Source organism: Phyllobates terribilis, unplaced genomic scaffold (genome assembly GCF_046119375.1).
Source record: "Phyllobates terribilis strain yellow unplaced genomic scaffold, ASM4611937v1 Scaffold_136__1_contigs__length_4911898, whole genome shotgun sequence".
In the NCBI taxonomy this organism is placed as follows: domain Eukaryota; kingdom Metazoa; phylum Chordata; class Amphibia; order Anura; family Dendrobatidae; genus Phyllobates; species Phyllobates terribilis.
The window spans coordinates 22589-41333 of NW_027362896.1; the positions used below are offsets into that span (position 1 = coordinate 22589).

The following is an 18745-nucleotide window of genomic DNA, read 5'->3' on the forward strand; positions in this document are numbered from 1 at the left end:
GCTTCTATATGTATAGAGGTCCTTTCTGGCATCTGTATGTACAGAGCTCCTTTCTGGCACCTGTATGTACAGTGCTACTTTCTGGCACCTGTATGTACAGAGCTCCTTTCTGGTCCTGTATGTGCAGAGCTCCTTTCTGCCACCTGTATGTACAGAGCTCCTTTCTGCCACCTGTATGTACAGAGCTCCTTTCTGGCACCTGTATGTGCAGAGCTCCTTTCTGGCACCTGTATGTGCAGAGCTCCTTTCTGGCACCTGTATGTGCAGAGCTCCTTTCTGGCACCTGTATGTGCAGAGCTCCTTTCTGGCACCTGTATGTGCAGAGCTCCTTTCTGGCACCTGTATGTGCAGAGCTCCTTTCTGGCACCTGTATGTACAGCTCTTTCCAGTAAACCTTATATTTTTTCATTCATTTTTATGAATAGTTTTCATTATAGCTTATCCCTCTGTCTGTAGGTCCGATACTCTGCTCAGAGCCTCTTTGATTACTTACGGTCCATTCAGAGCGACGTTCAAGGCATGGACGACTTCTCCAAGACGCTGCTCCAAGTCTTCAGGGACAACCAGCGCAACGACCGGTACGGATAGATGATGTACAGATCCCAATATTGCTGAGTGGTCCGTAAAGAGAGGGGAAATAAAAAACGACTAAGTCTTAGCCTGCTCCATCAGTGTCGGTCAAAGTGCATCACCCTCGTATTGGAGATATGGAGTCTTCTGTAATGTTTATCTGCTGCAATGCAGTGGTTGCCCTCTAGGGGCACTCTTTTATTTTCCTTGAATAGTGAAGTGATTACAGGACTGTCTCTTTCTAGTACTCCCCTCTCTCCTTATACGCAGGGTGTCCATCCCTCTGCTGAAGATGGTGGATCAGATGTTGGCCAATGGCTGCTTCGAGCCCTTCACGCAGGAAGAAAAGTAAGAACTTGTATTACACCCGGCGCCAAGACTAAGGCTACGTGTCTCAGTCACGTGGTGCCTGTGCTGCCAGGATGTCTTCACCCCTTGCTAGCTATTACCCCGCGGGCAGGGTGCTCACCCCCTGTGGTTTTGTCCCCCGCAGTCACCCCTTCGCCTCCGAATTACTTGAACTTTGTAAAGAGGAGATTAAGAGGTCCAAGGACATCCAGAAGCTGAGGTCCAGCACCGCCGTGTAAGTCCCACACCTGCACAAACACCTGAATCAGGCTCGCTCCCCTCTCTGAGCTTCTATAGATCCGTACACCGCTCGCTCCCCTCTCTGAGCTTCTATAGATCCGTACACCGCTCGCTCCCCTCTCTGAGCTTCTATAGATCCGTACACCGCTCGCTCCCCTCTCTGAGCTTCTATAGATCCGTACACCGCTCGCTCCCCTCTCTGATCTTCTATAGACCCGTACACCGCTCGCTCCCCTCTCTGAGCTTCTATAGATCTGTACACCGCTCGCTCCCCTCTCTGAGCTTCTATAGATCCGTACACCGCTCGCTCCCCTCTCTGATCTTCTATAGATCCGTACACCGCTCGCTCCCCTCTCTGATCTTCTATAGATCCGTTCACCGCTCGCTCCCCTCTCTGATCTTCTATAGATCCGTACACCGCTCGCTCCCCTCTCTGAGCTTCTATAGATCCGTACACCGCTCGCTCCCCTCTCTGATCTTCTATAGATCTGTACACCGCTCGCTCCCCTCTCTGAGCTTCTATAGATCTGTACACCGCTCGCTCCCCTCTCTGAGCTTCTATAGATCCGTACACCGCTCGCTCCCCTCTCTGATCTTCTATAGATCCGTACACCGCTCGCTCCCCTCTCTGAGCTTCTATAGATCCGTTCACCGCTCGCTCCCCTCTCTGATCTTCTATAGATCCGTACACCGCTCGCTCCCCTCTCTGAGCTTCTATAGATCCGTACACCGCTCGCTCCCCTCTCTGATCTTCTATAGATCCGTTCACCGCTCGCTCCCCTCTCTGATCTTCTATAGATCCGTACACCGCTCGCTCCCCTCTCTGAGCTTCTATAGATCCGTACACCGCTCGCTCCCCTCTCTGATCTTCTATAGATCTGTACACCGCTCGCTCCCCTCTCTGAGCTTCTATAGATCTGTACACCGCTCGCTCCCCTCTCTGATCTTCTATAGATCCGTACACCGCTCGCTCCCCTCTCTGATCTTCTATAGATCCGTTCACCGCTCGCTCCCCTCTCTGATCTTCTATAGATCCGTACACCGCTCGCTCCCCTCTCTGAGCTTCTATAGATCCGTACACCGCTCGCTCCCCTCTCTGATCTTCTATAGACCCGTACACCGCTCGCTCCCCTCTCTGAGCTTCTATAGATCTGTACACCGCTCGCTCCCCTCTCTGAGCTTCTATAGATCCGTACACCGCTCGCTCCCCTCTCTGATCTTCTATAGATCCGTACACCGCTCGCTCCCCTCTCTGATCTTCTATAGATCCGTTCACCGCTCGCTCCCCTCTCTGATCTTCTATAGATCAGTACACCGCTCGCTCCCCTCTCTGAGCTTCTATAGATCTGTACACCGCTCGCTCCCCTCTCTGATCTTCTATAGATCCGTACACCGCTCGCTCCCCTCTCTGAGCTTCTATAGATCCGTACACCGCTCGCTCCCCTCTCTGAGCTTCTATAGATCCGTACACCGCTCGCTCCCCTCTCTGATCTTCTATAGATCCGTACACCGCTCGCTCCCCTCTCTGATCTTCTATAGATCCGTTCACCGCTCGCTCCCCTCTCTGATCTTCTATAGATCAGTACACCGCTCGCTCCCCTCTCTGAGCTTCTATAGATCTGTACACCGCTCGCTCCCCTCTCTGATCTTCTATAGATCCGTACACCGCTCGCTCCCCTCTCTGATCTTCTATAGATCTGTACACCGCTCGCTCCCCTCTCTGATCTTCTATAGATCCGTACACCGCTCGCTCCCCTCTCTGATCTTCTATAGATCTGTACACCGCTCGCTCCCCTCTCTGATCTTCTATAGATCCGTACACCGCTCGCTCCCCTCTCTGATCTTCTATAGATCCGTACACCGCTCGCTCCCCTCTCTGAGCTTCTATAGATCCGTACACCGCTCGCTCCCCTCTCTGATCTTCTATAGATCCGTTCACCGCTCGCTCCCCTCTCTGATCTTCTATAGATCAGTACACCGCTCGCTCCCCTCTCTGATCTTCTATAGATCCGTACACCGCTCGCTCCCCTCTCTGATCTTCTATAGATCCGTTCACCGCTCGCTCCCCTCTCTGATCTTCTATAGATCCGTACACCGCTCGCTCCCCTCTCTGAGCTTCTATAGATCCGTACACCGCTCGCTCCCCTCTCTGATCTTCTATAGACCCGTACACCGCTCGCTCCCCTCTCTGAGCTTCTATAGATCTGTACACCGCTCGCTCCCCTCTCTGAGCTTCTATAGATCCGTACACCGCTCGCTCCCCTCTCTGATCTTCTATAGATCCGTACACCGCTCGCTCCCCTCTCTGATCTTCTATAGATCCGTTCACCGCTCGCTCCCCTCTCTGATCTTCTATAGATCAGTACACCGCTCGCTCCCCTCTCTGAGCTTCTATAGATCTGTACACCGCTCGCTCCCCTCTCTGATCTTCTATAGATCCGTACACCGCTCGCTCCCCTCTCTGAGCTTCTATAGATCCGTACACCGCTCGCTCCCCTCTCTGAGCTTCTATAGATCCGTACACCGCTCGCTCCCCTCTCTGATCTTCTATAGATCCGTACACCGCTCGCTCCCCTCTCTGATCTTCTATAGATCCGTTCACCGCTCGCTCCCCTCTCTGATCTTCTATAGATCAGTACACCGCTCGCTCCCCTCTCTGAGCTTCTATAGATCTGTACACCGCTCGCTCCCCTCTCTGATCTTCTATAGATCCGTACACCGCTCGCTCCCCTCTCTGATCTTCTATAGATCTGTACACCGCTCGCTCCCCTCTCTGATCTTCTATAGATCCGTACACCGCTCGCTCCCCTCTCTGATCTTCTATAGATCTGTACACCGCTCGCTCCCCTCTCTGATCTTCTATAGATCCGTACACCGCTCGCTCCCCTCTCTGATCTTCTATAGATCCGTACACCGCTCGCTCCCCTCTCTGAGCTTCTATAGATCCGTACACCGCTCGCTCCCCTCTCTGATCTTCTATAGATCCGTTCACCGCTCGCTCCCCTCTCTGATCTTCTATAGATCAGTACACCGCTCGCTCCCCTCTCTGAGCTTCTATAGATCTGTACACCGCTCGCTCCCCTCTCTGATCTTCTATAGATCCGTACACCGCTCGCTCCCCTCTCTGAGCTTCTATAGATCCGTACACCGCTCGCTCCCCTCTGAGCTTCTATAGATCCGTACACCGCTCGCTCCCCTCTCTGATCTTCTATAGATCCGTACACCGCTCGCTCCCCTCTCTGATCTTCTATAGATCCGTACACCGCTCGCTCCCCTCTCTGAGCTTCTATAGATCCGTACACCGCTCGCTCCCCTCTCTGCTGTTCTATAGATCCGTACACCGCTCGCTCCCCTCTCTGATCTTCTATAGATCCGTACACCGCTCGCTCCCCTCTCTGATCTTCTATAGATCCGTACACCGCTCGCTCCCCTCTCTGAGCTTCTATAGATCCGTACACCGCTCGCTCCCCTCTCTGAGCTTCTATAGATCCGTACACCGCTCGCTCCCCTCTCTGAGCTTCTATAGATCCGTACACCGCTCGCTCCCCTCTCTGAGCTTCTATAGATCCGTACACCGCTCGCTCCCCTCTCTGAGCTTCTATAGATCTGTACACCGCTCGCTCCCCTCTCTGATCTTCTATAGATCCGTACACCGCTCGCTCCCCTCTCTGATCTTCTATAGATCCGTACACCGCTCGCTCCCCTCTCTGATCTTCTATAGATCCGTACACCGCTCGCTCCCCTCTCTGAGCTTCTATAGATCCGTACACCGCTCGCTCCCCTCTCTGAGCTTCTATAGATCCGTACACCGCTCGCTCCCCTCTCTGAGCTTCTATAGATCCGTACACCGCTCGCTCCCCTCTCTGAGCTTCTATAGATCCGTACACCGCTCGCTCCCCTCTCTGAGCTTCTATAGATCCGTACACCGCTCGCTCCCCTCTCTGAGCTTCTATAGATCCGTACACCGCTCGCTCCCCTCTCTGAGCTTCTATAGCACATCGGTACGAGGCGACATTTCCTTTAAATTCTTGGCAACAAACTTGAGTCCGCAGAGCTGCAGTGTAAAGCATGGGGTGAGACCTTATGATGCTACAGTAGGTGATCACCTAAGACTGGTATCGTCGAGCATTGAGAGATGTCCCCTGGCCGTAACATGGACTGCGATCCCAGCAGCCGCCATGTTACGTCCGACACGAATTCTTCTCATTCTTCCTTGTTTTCTGCAGATTCTGTGGTCTGATCCAATTCCCTGGAGAGATCCGGAGGAAGGTCTGGTTTCAGCTTCTCCTCTTGGTTTGTCACCCGTTCCCTGTGGTAAGTACCTTTTCGCCGTACAGATGCTGTGGAACTATAACACCCAGCATGGCCTGGCAGCCTGCATTACCTCTGCCTGACGTCAGGCTCCAGACAGCAGCGATACACTTCTATGCCCCTCATTCATCACCCAAAAAATAAAACTTTTAGAACACGAAGAAGAGAAAGCGACCAGGCATAACCCTGGAGCCGGCACCGCCACGACCAGGCATAACCCTGGAGCCGGCACCGCCACGACCAGGCATAACCCTGGAGCCGGCACCGCCACGACCAGGCATAACCCTGGAGCCGGCACCGCCACGACCAGGCATAACCCTGGAGCCGGCACCGCCACGACCAGGCATAACCCTGGAGCCGGCACCGCCACGACCAGGCATAACCCTGGAGCCGGCACCGCCACGACCAGGCATAACCCTGGAGCCGGCACCGCCACGACCAGGCATAACCCTGGAGCCGGCACCGCCACGACCAGGCATAACCCTGGAGCCGGCACCGCCACGACCAGGCATAACCCTGGAGCCGGCACCGCCACGACCAGGCATAACCCTGGAGCCGGCACCGCCACGACCAGGCATAACCTTGGAGCCGGCACCGCCACGACCAGGCATAACCCTGGAGCCGGCACCGCCACGACCAGGCATAACCCCGGAGCCGACACCGCCGCTATTCAGTCCTTTGTGGACTCCGGATCTCGCGTATTGTTTACATCGTCTTTCCGACTGTTTCCCGGCAGGTGAGGAAATCCACAGCCAGCGAGGTGTACGAGATGCTGATCACGTACGATGATGTCGTGGATGCGGACGTCCTGGATGAAGTGATGACCGTGCTGAGCGACACCAGCTGGTGAGTACTGAGCGGCGGGACGTGACGTGAGCTCAGAGCATACCATAACAAACACTCCTCTCTCGTTCATGGACTGGATGGATGGAGTGTAAGGAGTTAAGACTGGTGGAGAGGTTATCTATACCCCCTCCCGACCTCCATTTCTCTTCCTCCACGCAGGGACGCCGACCTGACCCTCGTCCGTGAGCAACGCAACTCGCTGTGCGACCTGCTGAAGGTGCCGAAACCCACCCTGGTGTCCAAGGTGAGTGGAGACGTCACTCCAGAATCCTGCAGGGTCATCTCCATGTGTGTGAGGTGTCGTATGGCTGATGTGTACGGGAGAGCATGGGTTAATAATGCAAACGTCAAGTATATACACATTACCTTGCACGGTGCCTGCATACATATGAATTAATAATATATTTCCTGCAGGTCCCACAGTCATGAAACCGCAGAAGAAATCTCGATGGACGGAACGAGGTTTACAAAGACTGTCTGTAGGGACCAGAAGAGGAAGCAGTGCGCGCAGTCCTGGTGGTGGCCAGCGGGGGGCGCTGAATGCTAATCATGGCTGCTGTGTAATAAAATCATGTTCTTCTTAGTCTGTGGTGGATCACGTCTTCCTTTTTTGGCTCGTAGTAAATAAGCAATATCCTCTATCTATTTCCGTCAAGGACTGAGAGTCGTACACCCTACGTTTTGAAAATAAAATTAATCATCCTGTACAGGAAACTCCTCCGTAAAGTAGAATAAAAAAAAAAATCAAACCACGCTCAAAATATTGTATATAATGGTCAACAAAAACATCAGCGCAAAAAAACAAGAGCTCACACCGATCCGTCAACGGAAAAATACAAGAGTTTCGGGTCTGAGAAAGTGGTGACACGAACCAAATTATTATTGTTTTCACCACACTTGCAAATTGTTTCCTGTTTTTCCAGTACGTTGTATGGTAAAATAAATGGTGTCATTTAAAACTACAACTCGACCTGCAAAAGCATGAGCCCTCGTAACGGGGACACACAAATCAGGTGAGAAACGGGAAACGCCCTCTGAAAAGACCGAAGCCTTTACAATAAGAAAAAACACAGTCAGGGATCCAAGCCAACTCTAAGTACACGATACATTCAAAATAACAACCAGACCTTCAAAAAAATGAGCCCCCGTAATGGGGGCACACAAATATATATCAGGTGGGAAACTGGAAACGCCCTCCTGAAAAGACCAAAGCCTTTACAGTAAGAAAAAAACACAGTCAGGGATCCAAACCAACTGTAAGTACATGATACATTCAAAATAACAACCCGACCTTCAAAAAAATGAGCCCTCGTAACGGGGGCACACAAATATATATCAGGTGAGAAACGGGAAACGCCCTCTGAAAAGACCGAAGCCTTTACAATAAGAAAAAACACAGTCAGGGATCCAAACCAACTCTAAGTACACGATACATTCAAAATAACAACCAGACCTTCAAAAAAATGAGCCCTCCTAACGGGGGGAGGGATGGGGGACACATAAATGCAGGGTATCAAGTGAGTGACTGAGAAATGAGAATGTCCTCCGAAGGGTTTGATACTTTTAACGAGAAAAAAGCAGTTCAGGAAGCAGTTATAAATGGGAGAGCTTATTTTATAGCAGGCATACAGGCAGTGTTTAATTGCTATTGCAGTACTTGTATACCGCTGCAGCACCATTAAAACAAAAGTCCTTGTCAGGGCTACATATTTTCCTTTCTCTAGTAAAACCGCTGTTACCTGCATTCGGTGAAGGGATAGCTGGTGGAGAAGGGATAGTTTTGGATTAGAGGCATATAGGCAGGGTTTATTGCCTTACAGGCTTTCAATAGGTATACTGCTGCTCAACCTAAAAACAAAGGTCCTTTTCAAGGCTACATATTTTCTTTTTTCCCTACTAATACCGGAAAGTTTGCAGGCATATACTGTATACCTAATTTTACGGGGAATTGGACGTGCTGCTGATGGTGCATGCAGAGACCGTGGGCCCAGACTTCTCAACCCCACCAGATGACAGTAGCGGAACATAAAGCCAATTTAAATGTTCCTTCTTTTTCTGGTGTATTCCCATGCACCCCTTCCCACCCAAAAAAAGGGTATACGGTTCATGGTTTCTTCTTTTACTTGTCCTCCTTCACCTTAAACAGGGTGATCAGGCAGCCCTCCAAATTTTTCGAGGGTCATCACGTGGCCCTCGTTAATAATTTTTAGAGGGTAAACAGGCGACCCTCGCTCATAGTTTTTAGAGGGTCATCAGGTGGCCCTCACTCATAATTTTTAGACGGTAAACAGGCGACCCTCACTCATAATTTTTAGACGGTAAACAGGCGACCCTCACTCATAATTTTTAGACGGTAAACAGGCGACCCTCGCTCATAATTTTTAGAGGGTCATGCGACCCTCGCTCTTAATTTTTCTAGGGTGTGTATGATGCCCTTCAAAATTTTTACAGGATGTGTACGAGTCCTATCGCTACAATTCTCTTACATATATATTATATCCCCAGGGTCCTCCGCATCCTGTGGTTCCTGGAAGCTGATGAAGGCGAACTGTGTGGCATCGCCTCCCCAGCCATTCTTTAGCTGGATGGTACAGATCCGCCCATACCGATGGCACAATTTCTCCAGCTTCTGTATATTGACCGGTAAATTACCCACATAAATGCGCCCATTCCTCAAGAGGTAACCTGCAGCCCAGTAGATGGCCCCTTGGCGGCCTGGTAAATGGTGTTCTGGGGGGACAATATCTGTGCTGACCAGGGTCATGGAAGACCCAGTGTTCTGAGGTCCCTGAGCCTGGATATCACTGACCTTGTCTGGATGGAGGTTAGCTAGTGTAGGGTGGTCAATCTGCCATATAGAGTGGACAGGGTATATCACATCATCCGCTGCTGCTGTATCCTGGGGGTAGTGTCCGTAAGACCCTGATGGCTCGTATTGACAGACGTTGACCAGATGGGCCTGCAGACGGGCTCCAGGCATGGGGCCCATGCCCTGTAGACAATCTTTGGCCATATGCCCAGGGTGCCTGCACCTGTAACAGCAGCGTATGTTGGGCAAATCACATGGGTCCTGTTTGTATACCTTTGTCTTGGTGGGGTTTCTGCTGGGTAGCGGGATAGTCCTGCTCGAATGACTGGTGGCCACTCGAATCCTTGATTGAGGGGTCTCCTGGGATTGGTGGGCATATCGAGTCTCCAGTGGGGTCGATTGGCTGACGAGTTTACAGCCAATTGGGCTGCTTGATCTGGGGTGTCGGCTACCCACTCTTGTATTTCTGGGACCATTTTCTCCATAAGTTGCTTGAGCACGATCACGTCCCGGAGGGCATTAGCGGAGTGGGCAGCTCGACCATCGAGCCAGCAGTTGCAGTGCTGTCGGAGTTGACTACCTAATTCTACATAGGAGGCCTCCTGGCGATACAAAGTCCGGATCTTGGTGCGATTTCTCTCGAGGGTGATGGTAAAAAGGACTAGCAGGGTGTCCTTAATAGTCCAGGCAGTCCTGAGGCCCAAGCGACTTACAGCATCCCATGCCTGGCCAGTCAAACTAGTCCACAGGTATTTGGCCCAATCTCGTCATCATGGTCTCAAAATGTTGCAGATGTTCATCAACTTCGGTGATGGACTCATTCAACCCTGGCACGTCTCTGTAGTGGAGATGATTTCCTTGGTGGTGGGCCATCATGGAGATAGGGTCTGGCGCTGCCGGTAGAGGTACTGGAACTCCCAAAACTGATTCCATAACACAAGCCCTCTCCTTGCTTGAGGCTCCGTGTCCCAATGTGATCAACAGTTTCTGGATTGGGGCTGCTTGCTATTTGATTCCAGACTACCACTGGATCCTTGATTTGGCAACAGTTTAATTCCTCTGGGTCAACCTCAGCGGAGTTTTCATTGTCCTCCACGATGTTCTGGGCATCCCAACGGACCAATTCCTGTATCAAATCCGACTAAGTGTTGGTTGCCCCTTATTAAGCGGACACAGCTCCTATAGTTGCTGTTTCTTGTGGCTGTATATCCCCTCTGGTCCTCCTCCCAAGTCCGAGCTGGTGGGGTTGGACATGGTGGCGTCTGGAACCTGCTGTGTATGCCACACCTATGGTTTGCCGGTTCTGTTTATATGCCTCCCTATTGTGGAGCCCTTGGACGGTGTCTACAAACACCAATCCCATGCAGCTCTGCCGGGTTGAGTAGTATCCCACAGCTGCCACCAAGTGTGGAGACAGGAGGGTCAGTGGGTGCTCTCGTCAGCTGGCCTGACTGTCTTTAGAAAGACCGGATGGACCAGGGCTTATCCCACTGAACGCTCATGCTCCTTTCGCATGGACAGAATACTACGCAGACAACACAGGATGAGGGTAACTCAATGGGGTGATACTTTATTGGATCAAGAACAGAAAATAACATATAGTACAGTTCCAGCAACTACATAAGATGGTGCAAATGACAGTCTCACCCTTCCGCTGGCTCGCTGGGAATTAGAACATCTGTGACTTCGGGGCTTCCAGGGACAACTACCCCAACCAGTAGCGCCCCACTCTTGGTGGGCACCCACAGACAGGAGGTAGCGGCAAGCCTAGGAAGCTCACAGGCTATTGTGGTATGTGGCCAGGTAAACTGACTCCCAAGCTGGGTTCTGCAAACATCTCCATGGGTCCAGTGATGGGCAGTGGATCAAATCTGCATTCCTCCAGTTAGAGCCATGGTTCTTTGGTTGCTGTCCAGTAGAGTCTGTGGAAACAGAGGCAGATCCCTCTTTTACAGTCCACAGCTCTTATTCAGGTCATTATCCACAGGTTTGGGAGAGGTGGGAGGTCATCCCTCATTGTTTGAATAACATGCATATTTTGTCTTTCAGTGTTTGCAGAACAAGCTGCTGCATGGACTGATACAATAGGTAGTCAGTAGGCATTAACCAAATTAACAAACATCAATTGTTCAATTCACCTGCGTCTCTGTCCCTCAAGAATAGCAGAACAATAAGCTGCAGGGGCAGATACAATAGGTAGTCAGCAGGCATTAACAAACATCAATTGTTCAATTCACCTGCGTCTCTGTCCCTCAAGAACAGCAGAACAATAAGCTACAGGGGCAGATACAATAGGTAGTCAACAATCTCAATTCAAGATTCAACATTCAGGCTCATATGAACAATGGACAGAGATAGGTAAGTATGGTGAGAGGGTAAGGATATTTTGACCCTAATGAAGGCCTGTTAGTTTCCCTACCTTGCCGCGGAGGTTGGCACCCTAGGGGGAACGATGTGGCGCCCCCGCTCTCCCTTACTCACCCTGTTACATCCTGCAAGGGAATAGCACCACCATAAATGTCAAACAGCAAGCACACATATTCCCCATAGGGTGCCAACCTCCGCGACAAGGTAGGGAAACTGTCAGGCCTTCATTAGGGCCAAAATATCCCTACCCTCCTACCATACTTGCCTATCTCTGCGTATAAGCCACCGCTTTCTGAACGGTAAATAATTATCGTGTTTTGTATATAGTAGGAGGGTTTTCTTTTATGTATTTTTTGAAGTATTGGGACCGGATTAGTCATTGATTTTCTGTGTGCTTTTTCAAATAAACAATGGCATATGTCTCTTTTACCTACTGAAAAATACGTCTGGCATAATTAAGAATAAATGCTGTGTCGTCATAGTGGGACAATGTCTGTCCGCTATTTCATCCTTCTTCTCTGATAAGTTTTAGAAATCTAACATGGATAAAACAGAATTCATCATCTTTCCACCATCTCACACAACCCCCATCTGACCTATCCATCATAGTCAATGGCTGCCCACTCTCCCCAGTCCTGCAAGCTCGCTGCCTTGGAGTAACCCTGGACACTCCTCTTCTTCAAACCACATATCGAAGCCCTTTCAACTTCCTGCCGACCCCAACTCAAAAATATCTCCCCGATCCACACATTCCTCAACCACGAATCTGCAAAAACACTAGTGCACGCCCTCATCATCTCCCGCCTCGACTACTGCAACCTCCTGCTCTGTGGCCTCCCCTCTAACACTCTCGCACCCCTCCAATCGATCCTAAACTCTGCTGCCAGACTAATCCACCTGACCCCCCGCTATTCCCCGGCCTCTCCCCTCTTGCAATCTCTTCACTGGCTCCCCATTACCCAGAGACTCTAGTTCAAAACCCTAAGCATGACATACAAAGCCATCCACAACCTGTCTCCTCCATACATCTGTGACCTAGTCTCCCGTTACATACCCGCATGCAACCTCCGATCCTCACAAGATCTCCTTCTCTACTCCCATCTCCTCCTCCCACAACCGTATACAAGATTTCTCCCGTGCTTCCCCCCTACTCTGGAACTCTCTACCCAAACACATCAGACTCTCGCCTACCGTGGAAACCTTCAAAAGGAACCTAAAGACCCACCTCTTCCGACAAGCCAACAACTTGCAGTAACACTCGCTCCACCACACGACCAGCTCTACCTTCACCTACTGTATCCTCACCCATCCCTTGTAGATTGTGAGCCCTCGCGGGCTGGGTCCTCGCTCCACGACCAGCTCTACCTCCACCTACTGTATCCTCACCCATCCCTTGTAGACTGAGCCCTCGCGGGCAGGGTCCTCGCTCCACCATACCGCTGCACGACCAGCTCTACCCTCACCTACTGTATCCTCACCCATCCTTTGTAGACTGTGAGCCCTCGCGGGCAGGATCCTCGCTCCACCATACCACTGCACGACCAGTTCTACCCTCACCTACTGTATCCTCACCCATCCCTTGTAGACTGAGCCCTCGCGGGCAGGGTCCTCGCTCCACCATACTGCTGCACGACCAGCTCTACCCTCACCTACTGTATCCTCACCCATCCCTTGTAGACTGTGAGCCCTCGCGGGCAGGATCCTCGCTCCACCATACCGCTGCACGACCAGCTCTACCCTCACCTACTGTATCCTCACCCATCCCTTGTAGACTGTGAGCCCTCGCGGGCAGGATCCTCGCTCCACCATACCGCTGCACGACCAGCTCTACCCTCACCTACTGTATCCTCACCCATCCCTTGTAGACTGTGAGCCCTCGCGGGCAGGATCCTCGCTCCACCATACCGCTGCACGACCAGCTCTACCCTCACCTACTGTATCCTCACCCATCCCTTGTAGACTGTGAGCCCTCGCGGGCAGGATCCTCTCTCCACCATACCGCTGCACGACCAGCTCTACCCTCACCTACTGTATCCTCACCCATCCCTTGTAGACTGTGAGCCCTCGCGGGCAGGATCCTCGCTCCACCATACCGCTGCACGACCAGCTCTACCCTCACCTACTGTATCCTCACCCATCCCTTGTAGACTGTGAGCCCTCGCGGGCAGGGTCCTCGCTCCACCATACCGCTGCATGACCAGCTCTACCCTCACCTACTGTATCCTCACCCATCCCTTGTAGACTGTGAGCCCTCGCGGGCAGGGTCCTCTCTCCTCCTGTACCAGTCAGAGACTTGTATTGTTCATGATTACTGTAATTGTTTTTGCTATGTATACCTCAAATGTAAAGCGCCATGGAATAAATGGCATAATAATAATACGCTGACAACATTGTTCCCAGAAGCAACGCGGGAGGCAGAGATGCATCCAGACATCTTCCCCATGCTGTTCCCATTCCATTTGAGCACTGTTTCCATCCACTTCAGCGATTTTCCTGGCTCCCCAGCCCTCCTGTTATGGTCTTCTGGAAAAATGCTCGAGTTTCCTATTGACTTCCATTATACTCGGTATTCGAGTCGAGCTGCTCAATTCGAGTACTCTATCATTTTAGTGCTTGATCATCACTAGTAATTGCTAACATTAGATGGATAATGGAAAAGGCCAAAGAACACAACAAGATCTATTTTTGGTTCATCAACTACAGAAAAGCCTTCGATCGTTGATCACCAGAAACTTTGGAATACCATGAAGGATATGGGTATGCTGAACCATCTGAGCCGCCTCATTAGGAACTCTTACATCAACCAAGAAGCAACAGTCCGAATGAGACATGGCATGGTTCAAAGTAGAGCAAGGCTGCGTCCGGTCACCATTTCTCTTTAAATTTATATGCAAAAGCTATTTTTTCAGGAAGGCTAGACTTGCCGAAAAAGAAGAAAGACTCAAGATTGTTGATGATTCATCCAACAATACGACATTGATAGTAACAAGCGTAGCTGGAATGAAGGGGCTTATTACGGAGTGTAAAGATGGAAAGCTCGAGAATGGGACTCCAACTCAATACAAGGAAAATAAAGATATTGACTACTGCCACGTACGACTGGGACTTATTTGCCGACAAACTTTGAGTTGTAAAGGACTTCAACCAACTCGGATCAATGATCACTCAAGATGCAGCGACGACACCGGAAGTCAATAGGAGAATAGCTGCGGGCAAAATCAACAATGAAGTCATTGGACAAGGTCTTCAAATTGAGTAACATTTCACTGGTAACGAAGACACGACTCGTACATAGTCTGGTCCTTTCTGTAGTAATGAATGCAAAACCTGGACGATAAAGAAACAAGACAGAAGAAGAATCGATGACTTCAAAATGTGGTTCTGGAGAAAGGATGGTATCGATACCATCAATGGCAAAAAAGAATAAACAAATCAAACCAGACATGTCACTCGAAGCAAGGATCATCAAGCTACGACTTGCCTACTTGCTCTCTTCGTATGCTGTGTCCAATCACTGAAGAAGGACATCATGGTTGGAAGAATAGAAGGAACAAGGCGAAGAAGACTGACCGTCCGATGGCTTGATACAATCAAGATAACGGTGGAGAGGACCCAGGTGGATCTTGGCTTTCACAAGATCGATATTCCTACAGATCGTTCATCCATCAAGTCGCCATGGCTCAAGATCGAGAGCTATGTGCAGAAATCCCGGCACTTCCAGCCTCGGCTACTATGACTGAGGTTATTGATGGTCGTCTGAGGAAGGTTCTGAAGAACAAATCATCAAGATCTGCTGCTGGCAGCTCTTGTATAATCACCGACCAATGATGTCTCCATCGAGCACATCGGAGACAAGTCTAGAGAAGCTGCAGCAATGGTAGCACTTTACGCAGACTTCTCACCGGAGAAGGAGCTACATATAGCATGTGGTAACAAAGATGCCATAGCTAGGGACCACAATGTCCCTGCACCAAACTTTACAGCTGGTACCATGGAGTCAGGTGGGTAAAGTTCTAGCATTCGCCAAACACAGACTCCTACATCATATGTCAAATAGAGAAGCGTGATCCGACACTGCACAGAACAAATTTCCACCGTTCCAGAGTCCAGTGGTGGCTTTACACCACTTCATCCAACGCCTGGCATTCTGCTTGGTGATGTACGACTGCATGTAGCTTCTCGGCCCCAAAAAAAAAAAAAAAAAACCCATGCCACGAAGCAAAACGGACGATATGCATATATTTTGGTACACTGGGACTTCACAATAATTCTTATAAAAAAAAAAAAAATACAGCAGTTTATTGAATCTTTTCATAAAGTTGGAAAATACAGAATTCGTGAAGAAGTCATAGGAAAATAGTCCACTTCTCTGTGGTCAATTCATCTCTTGATAAGGTGCATCTTGGGCACCACAGAAATCTTGCTCCAGTCAGGGGGTCACGTGGCGAAAATTTGGATGAATTGGCCGGGCAGGCTTCGTCCGCCTCAGATTTTCATGCTTTTGCATAATTGGGTCTTTGAATATAGCTTAAAAAAAAAATTTGGAAACGGTTTCATTTTATAAGAGTAGAAAAAAAAAAAACTGTGCGAGTTCAAAGTGAACATTTCGACATTCAGAACATCATTATGACTTCTCCCCCATATGAGTTTTTTGATGGACAATAAGACTGGACCTCCAACTAAAAGATTTCTCACAGTCAGAGCATGAATACGGCTTCTCGCCTTTATGACATTTTTGATGTCTAACGAGATCTACTTTAACCCTATAACATTTCCCACATTCTAAACACGAATACGGCTTCTCCCCCGTGTGACAGCTCTGATGTACGTCGAAAGCAAATTTATGGCTAAAACATTTCCCACATTCCGAACATGAAAATGGTTTTTCCCCCGTGTGAATTCTCTCATGTGTCCTGAGAGTTGATTTCTGCTTGAAACATTTTCCGCATTCCAAACAGGAGTACGGCTTCTCCCCTGTGTGAGTTTTTTGATGCTTAACAAGATCTGATTTCCAATTAAAACATTTCCCGCATTCTGGGCATAAAAACGATTTCTCCTCTGTGTGGACGCTCTGATGTGTAACGAGATTGGATTTGTCGTTGAACGTTGAAGGTGGCTTTTGCCATGTATGAATTTGATGATGTCTAATAAGAATTGATTTCTGGTTAAAACATTTCCCACATTCTGAACATGTAAATGGCTTCTCTCCTGTGTGACTTCTCTGATGTATAGCAAGCTTTGGCTTACACGTAAAGGATTTCCCACATTCTGAGCACGAATACGGCTTCTCCCCCGTGTGGATTCTTTGATGCTGAACAAGGTTTGATTTCCGATTAAAACATTTCTCGCAATCTGAGCATGAATACGGCTTCTCCCCTGTGTGAGTCCTCTGATGTATAACAAGTTTCGATTTAAAATTAAAACATTTCCCACATTCTGAACATGAATACGGCTTCTCCCCTGTGTGGGTTTTCTCATGGATAACAAGTTTTGATTTGTAATTAAAACATTTCCCACATTCTGAACATGAATACGGCTTCTCCCCTGTGTGGGTTTTCTCATGGATAACAAGTTTTGATTTGTAATTAAAACATTTCCCACATTCTGAACAGGAATACGGCTTCTCCCCTGTGTGTATTTTCTCATGGATAACAAGTTTCGATTTAAAATTAAAACATTTCCCACATTCTGAACATGAATACGGCTTCTCCCCTGTGTGGGTTTTCTCATGGATAACAAGTTTTGATTTGTAATTAAAACATTTCCCACATTCTGAACAGGAATACGGCTTCTCCCCTGTGTGTATTTTCTCATGGATAACAAGTTTCGATTTAAAATTAAAACATTTCCCACATTCTGAACATGAATACGGCTTCTCCCCTGTGTGGGTTTTCTCATGGATAACAAGTTTTGATTTGTAATTAAAACATTTCCCACATTCTGAACATAAAAATGGGTTCTCCCCGGTGTTAGCTTTTTGTTCTTTAACACCTCTTCTGTGACTCTTCTGTGATGAATTAGAAGAGAAGACCAGTTGACCAGATCCTAGATCGTTCCCGCTACGGGGTGAGGGTTCTTCATATGTATCTGTTGTGATACCACAACCTTCCATTTTAAATTCTGAAGATATCAGATGTCTATCCGAGTTCCCAGTAAAGATATCTGCCAAAAATACAAAAGTTTTTTATTTTGTAATAATGTAACAGGAACTTTTTAACATTTCTACATAAAATAGCAAACGCAGATGCTAAAACAAATCTCTAATAGTAGAACTGAGACAATGCTGAAGTCTTTAACAGAAGAGAGGGGAGAACAATCGGATCAACTCCGGTCTACTTTGGTAGGACTGACGGGACGAGAGTCGCAGCAAGTTGTGCAAATTTATTCATGGGGATGTTCGAAAAGAAATATATTTACAATTCTAAATACGCTACCAATATAAAGCTCTACAGACGCTTCACTGATGACCGGTTCATTATTAGGAGTGGTGACCGAACGCCTGTGGAGAAAATCCCATCCAGCCGAAGATTTCATCTACACTGCTCAAAAAAATAAAGGGAACACTTAACAGAACAGAATATAACTCCAAGTAAATCAAACTTCTGTGAAATCAAACTGTCCACTTAGGAAGCAACACTGATTGACAATCAATTTCACATGCTGTTGTGCAAATGGAATAGACGATAGATGGAAATTATTGGCAATTATCAAGACACCCTCAATAAAGGAGTGGCTCTGCAGGTGGGGACCACAGACCACATCTTAGTACCAATGCTTTCTGGCTGATGTTTTGGTCACTTTTGAATGTTGGTTGTGCTTTCACACTTGTGGTAGCATGAGACGGACTCTACAACCCACAGAAGTTGCTCAGGTAGTGCAGCTCATCCAGGATGGCACATCAATGCGAGCTGTGGCAAGAAGGTTTGCTGTGTCTGTCAGCGTAGTGTCCAGAGGCTGGAGGCGCTATCAGGAGACAGGCCAGTACACCAGGAGACGTGGAGGAGGCCGTACGAGGGCAACAACCCAGCAGCAGGAAAGCTACCTCCGCCTTTGTGCAAGGAGGAACAGGAGGAGCACTGCCAGAGCCCTGCAAAATGACCTCCAGCAGGCCACAAATGTGCATGTGTCTGCAAAAACGGTTAGAAACTGACTCCATGAGGGTGGTATGAGGGCCCGACGTCCACAGATGGGGGTTGTGCTCACAGCTCAACACCGTGCAGGACGCTTGGCATTTGCCACAGAACACCAGGATTG

General features: G+C 49.1%; 2 protein-coding genes across 2 annotated transcripts in view; one reads left to right on the top strand and one right to left on the bottom strand.

The window, feature by feature from the left end:
* The first annotated feature begins 460 nt into the window (after positions 1-460).
* On the top strand, positions 461-6898 carry LOC141204955 (tubulin-specific chaperone D-like). The gene is made up of 7 exons (XM_073663990.1): positions 461-578; positions 841-918; positions 1064-1153; positions 5385-5472; positions 6206-6315; positions 6475-6559; positions 6730-6898. The coding sequence occupies exons 1-7, from the start codon at positions 520-522 to the stop codon at positions 6742-6744; spliced, it is 525 nt and encodes a 174-aa protein (XP_073520091.1). The 5' UTR covers positions 461-519; the 3' UTR covers positions 6745-6898.
* Positions 6899-11575: 4677 nt separating this feature from the next.
* LOC141204997 (uncharacterized) overlaps positions 11576-18745 on the bottom strand; it is a 125893-nt gene continuing 118723 nt past the window's right edge. The window contains exon 11 of the mRNA XM_073664053.1: positions 11576-17464. Coding sequence (XP_073520154.1) covers positions 16116-17464 — 1349 coding nt within the window. The 3' untranslated portion in view covers positions 11576-16115. The remainder of the gene's footprint in view (positions 17465-18745) is intronic.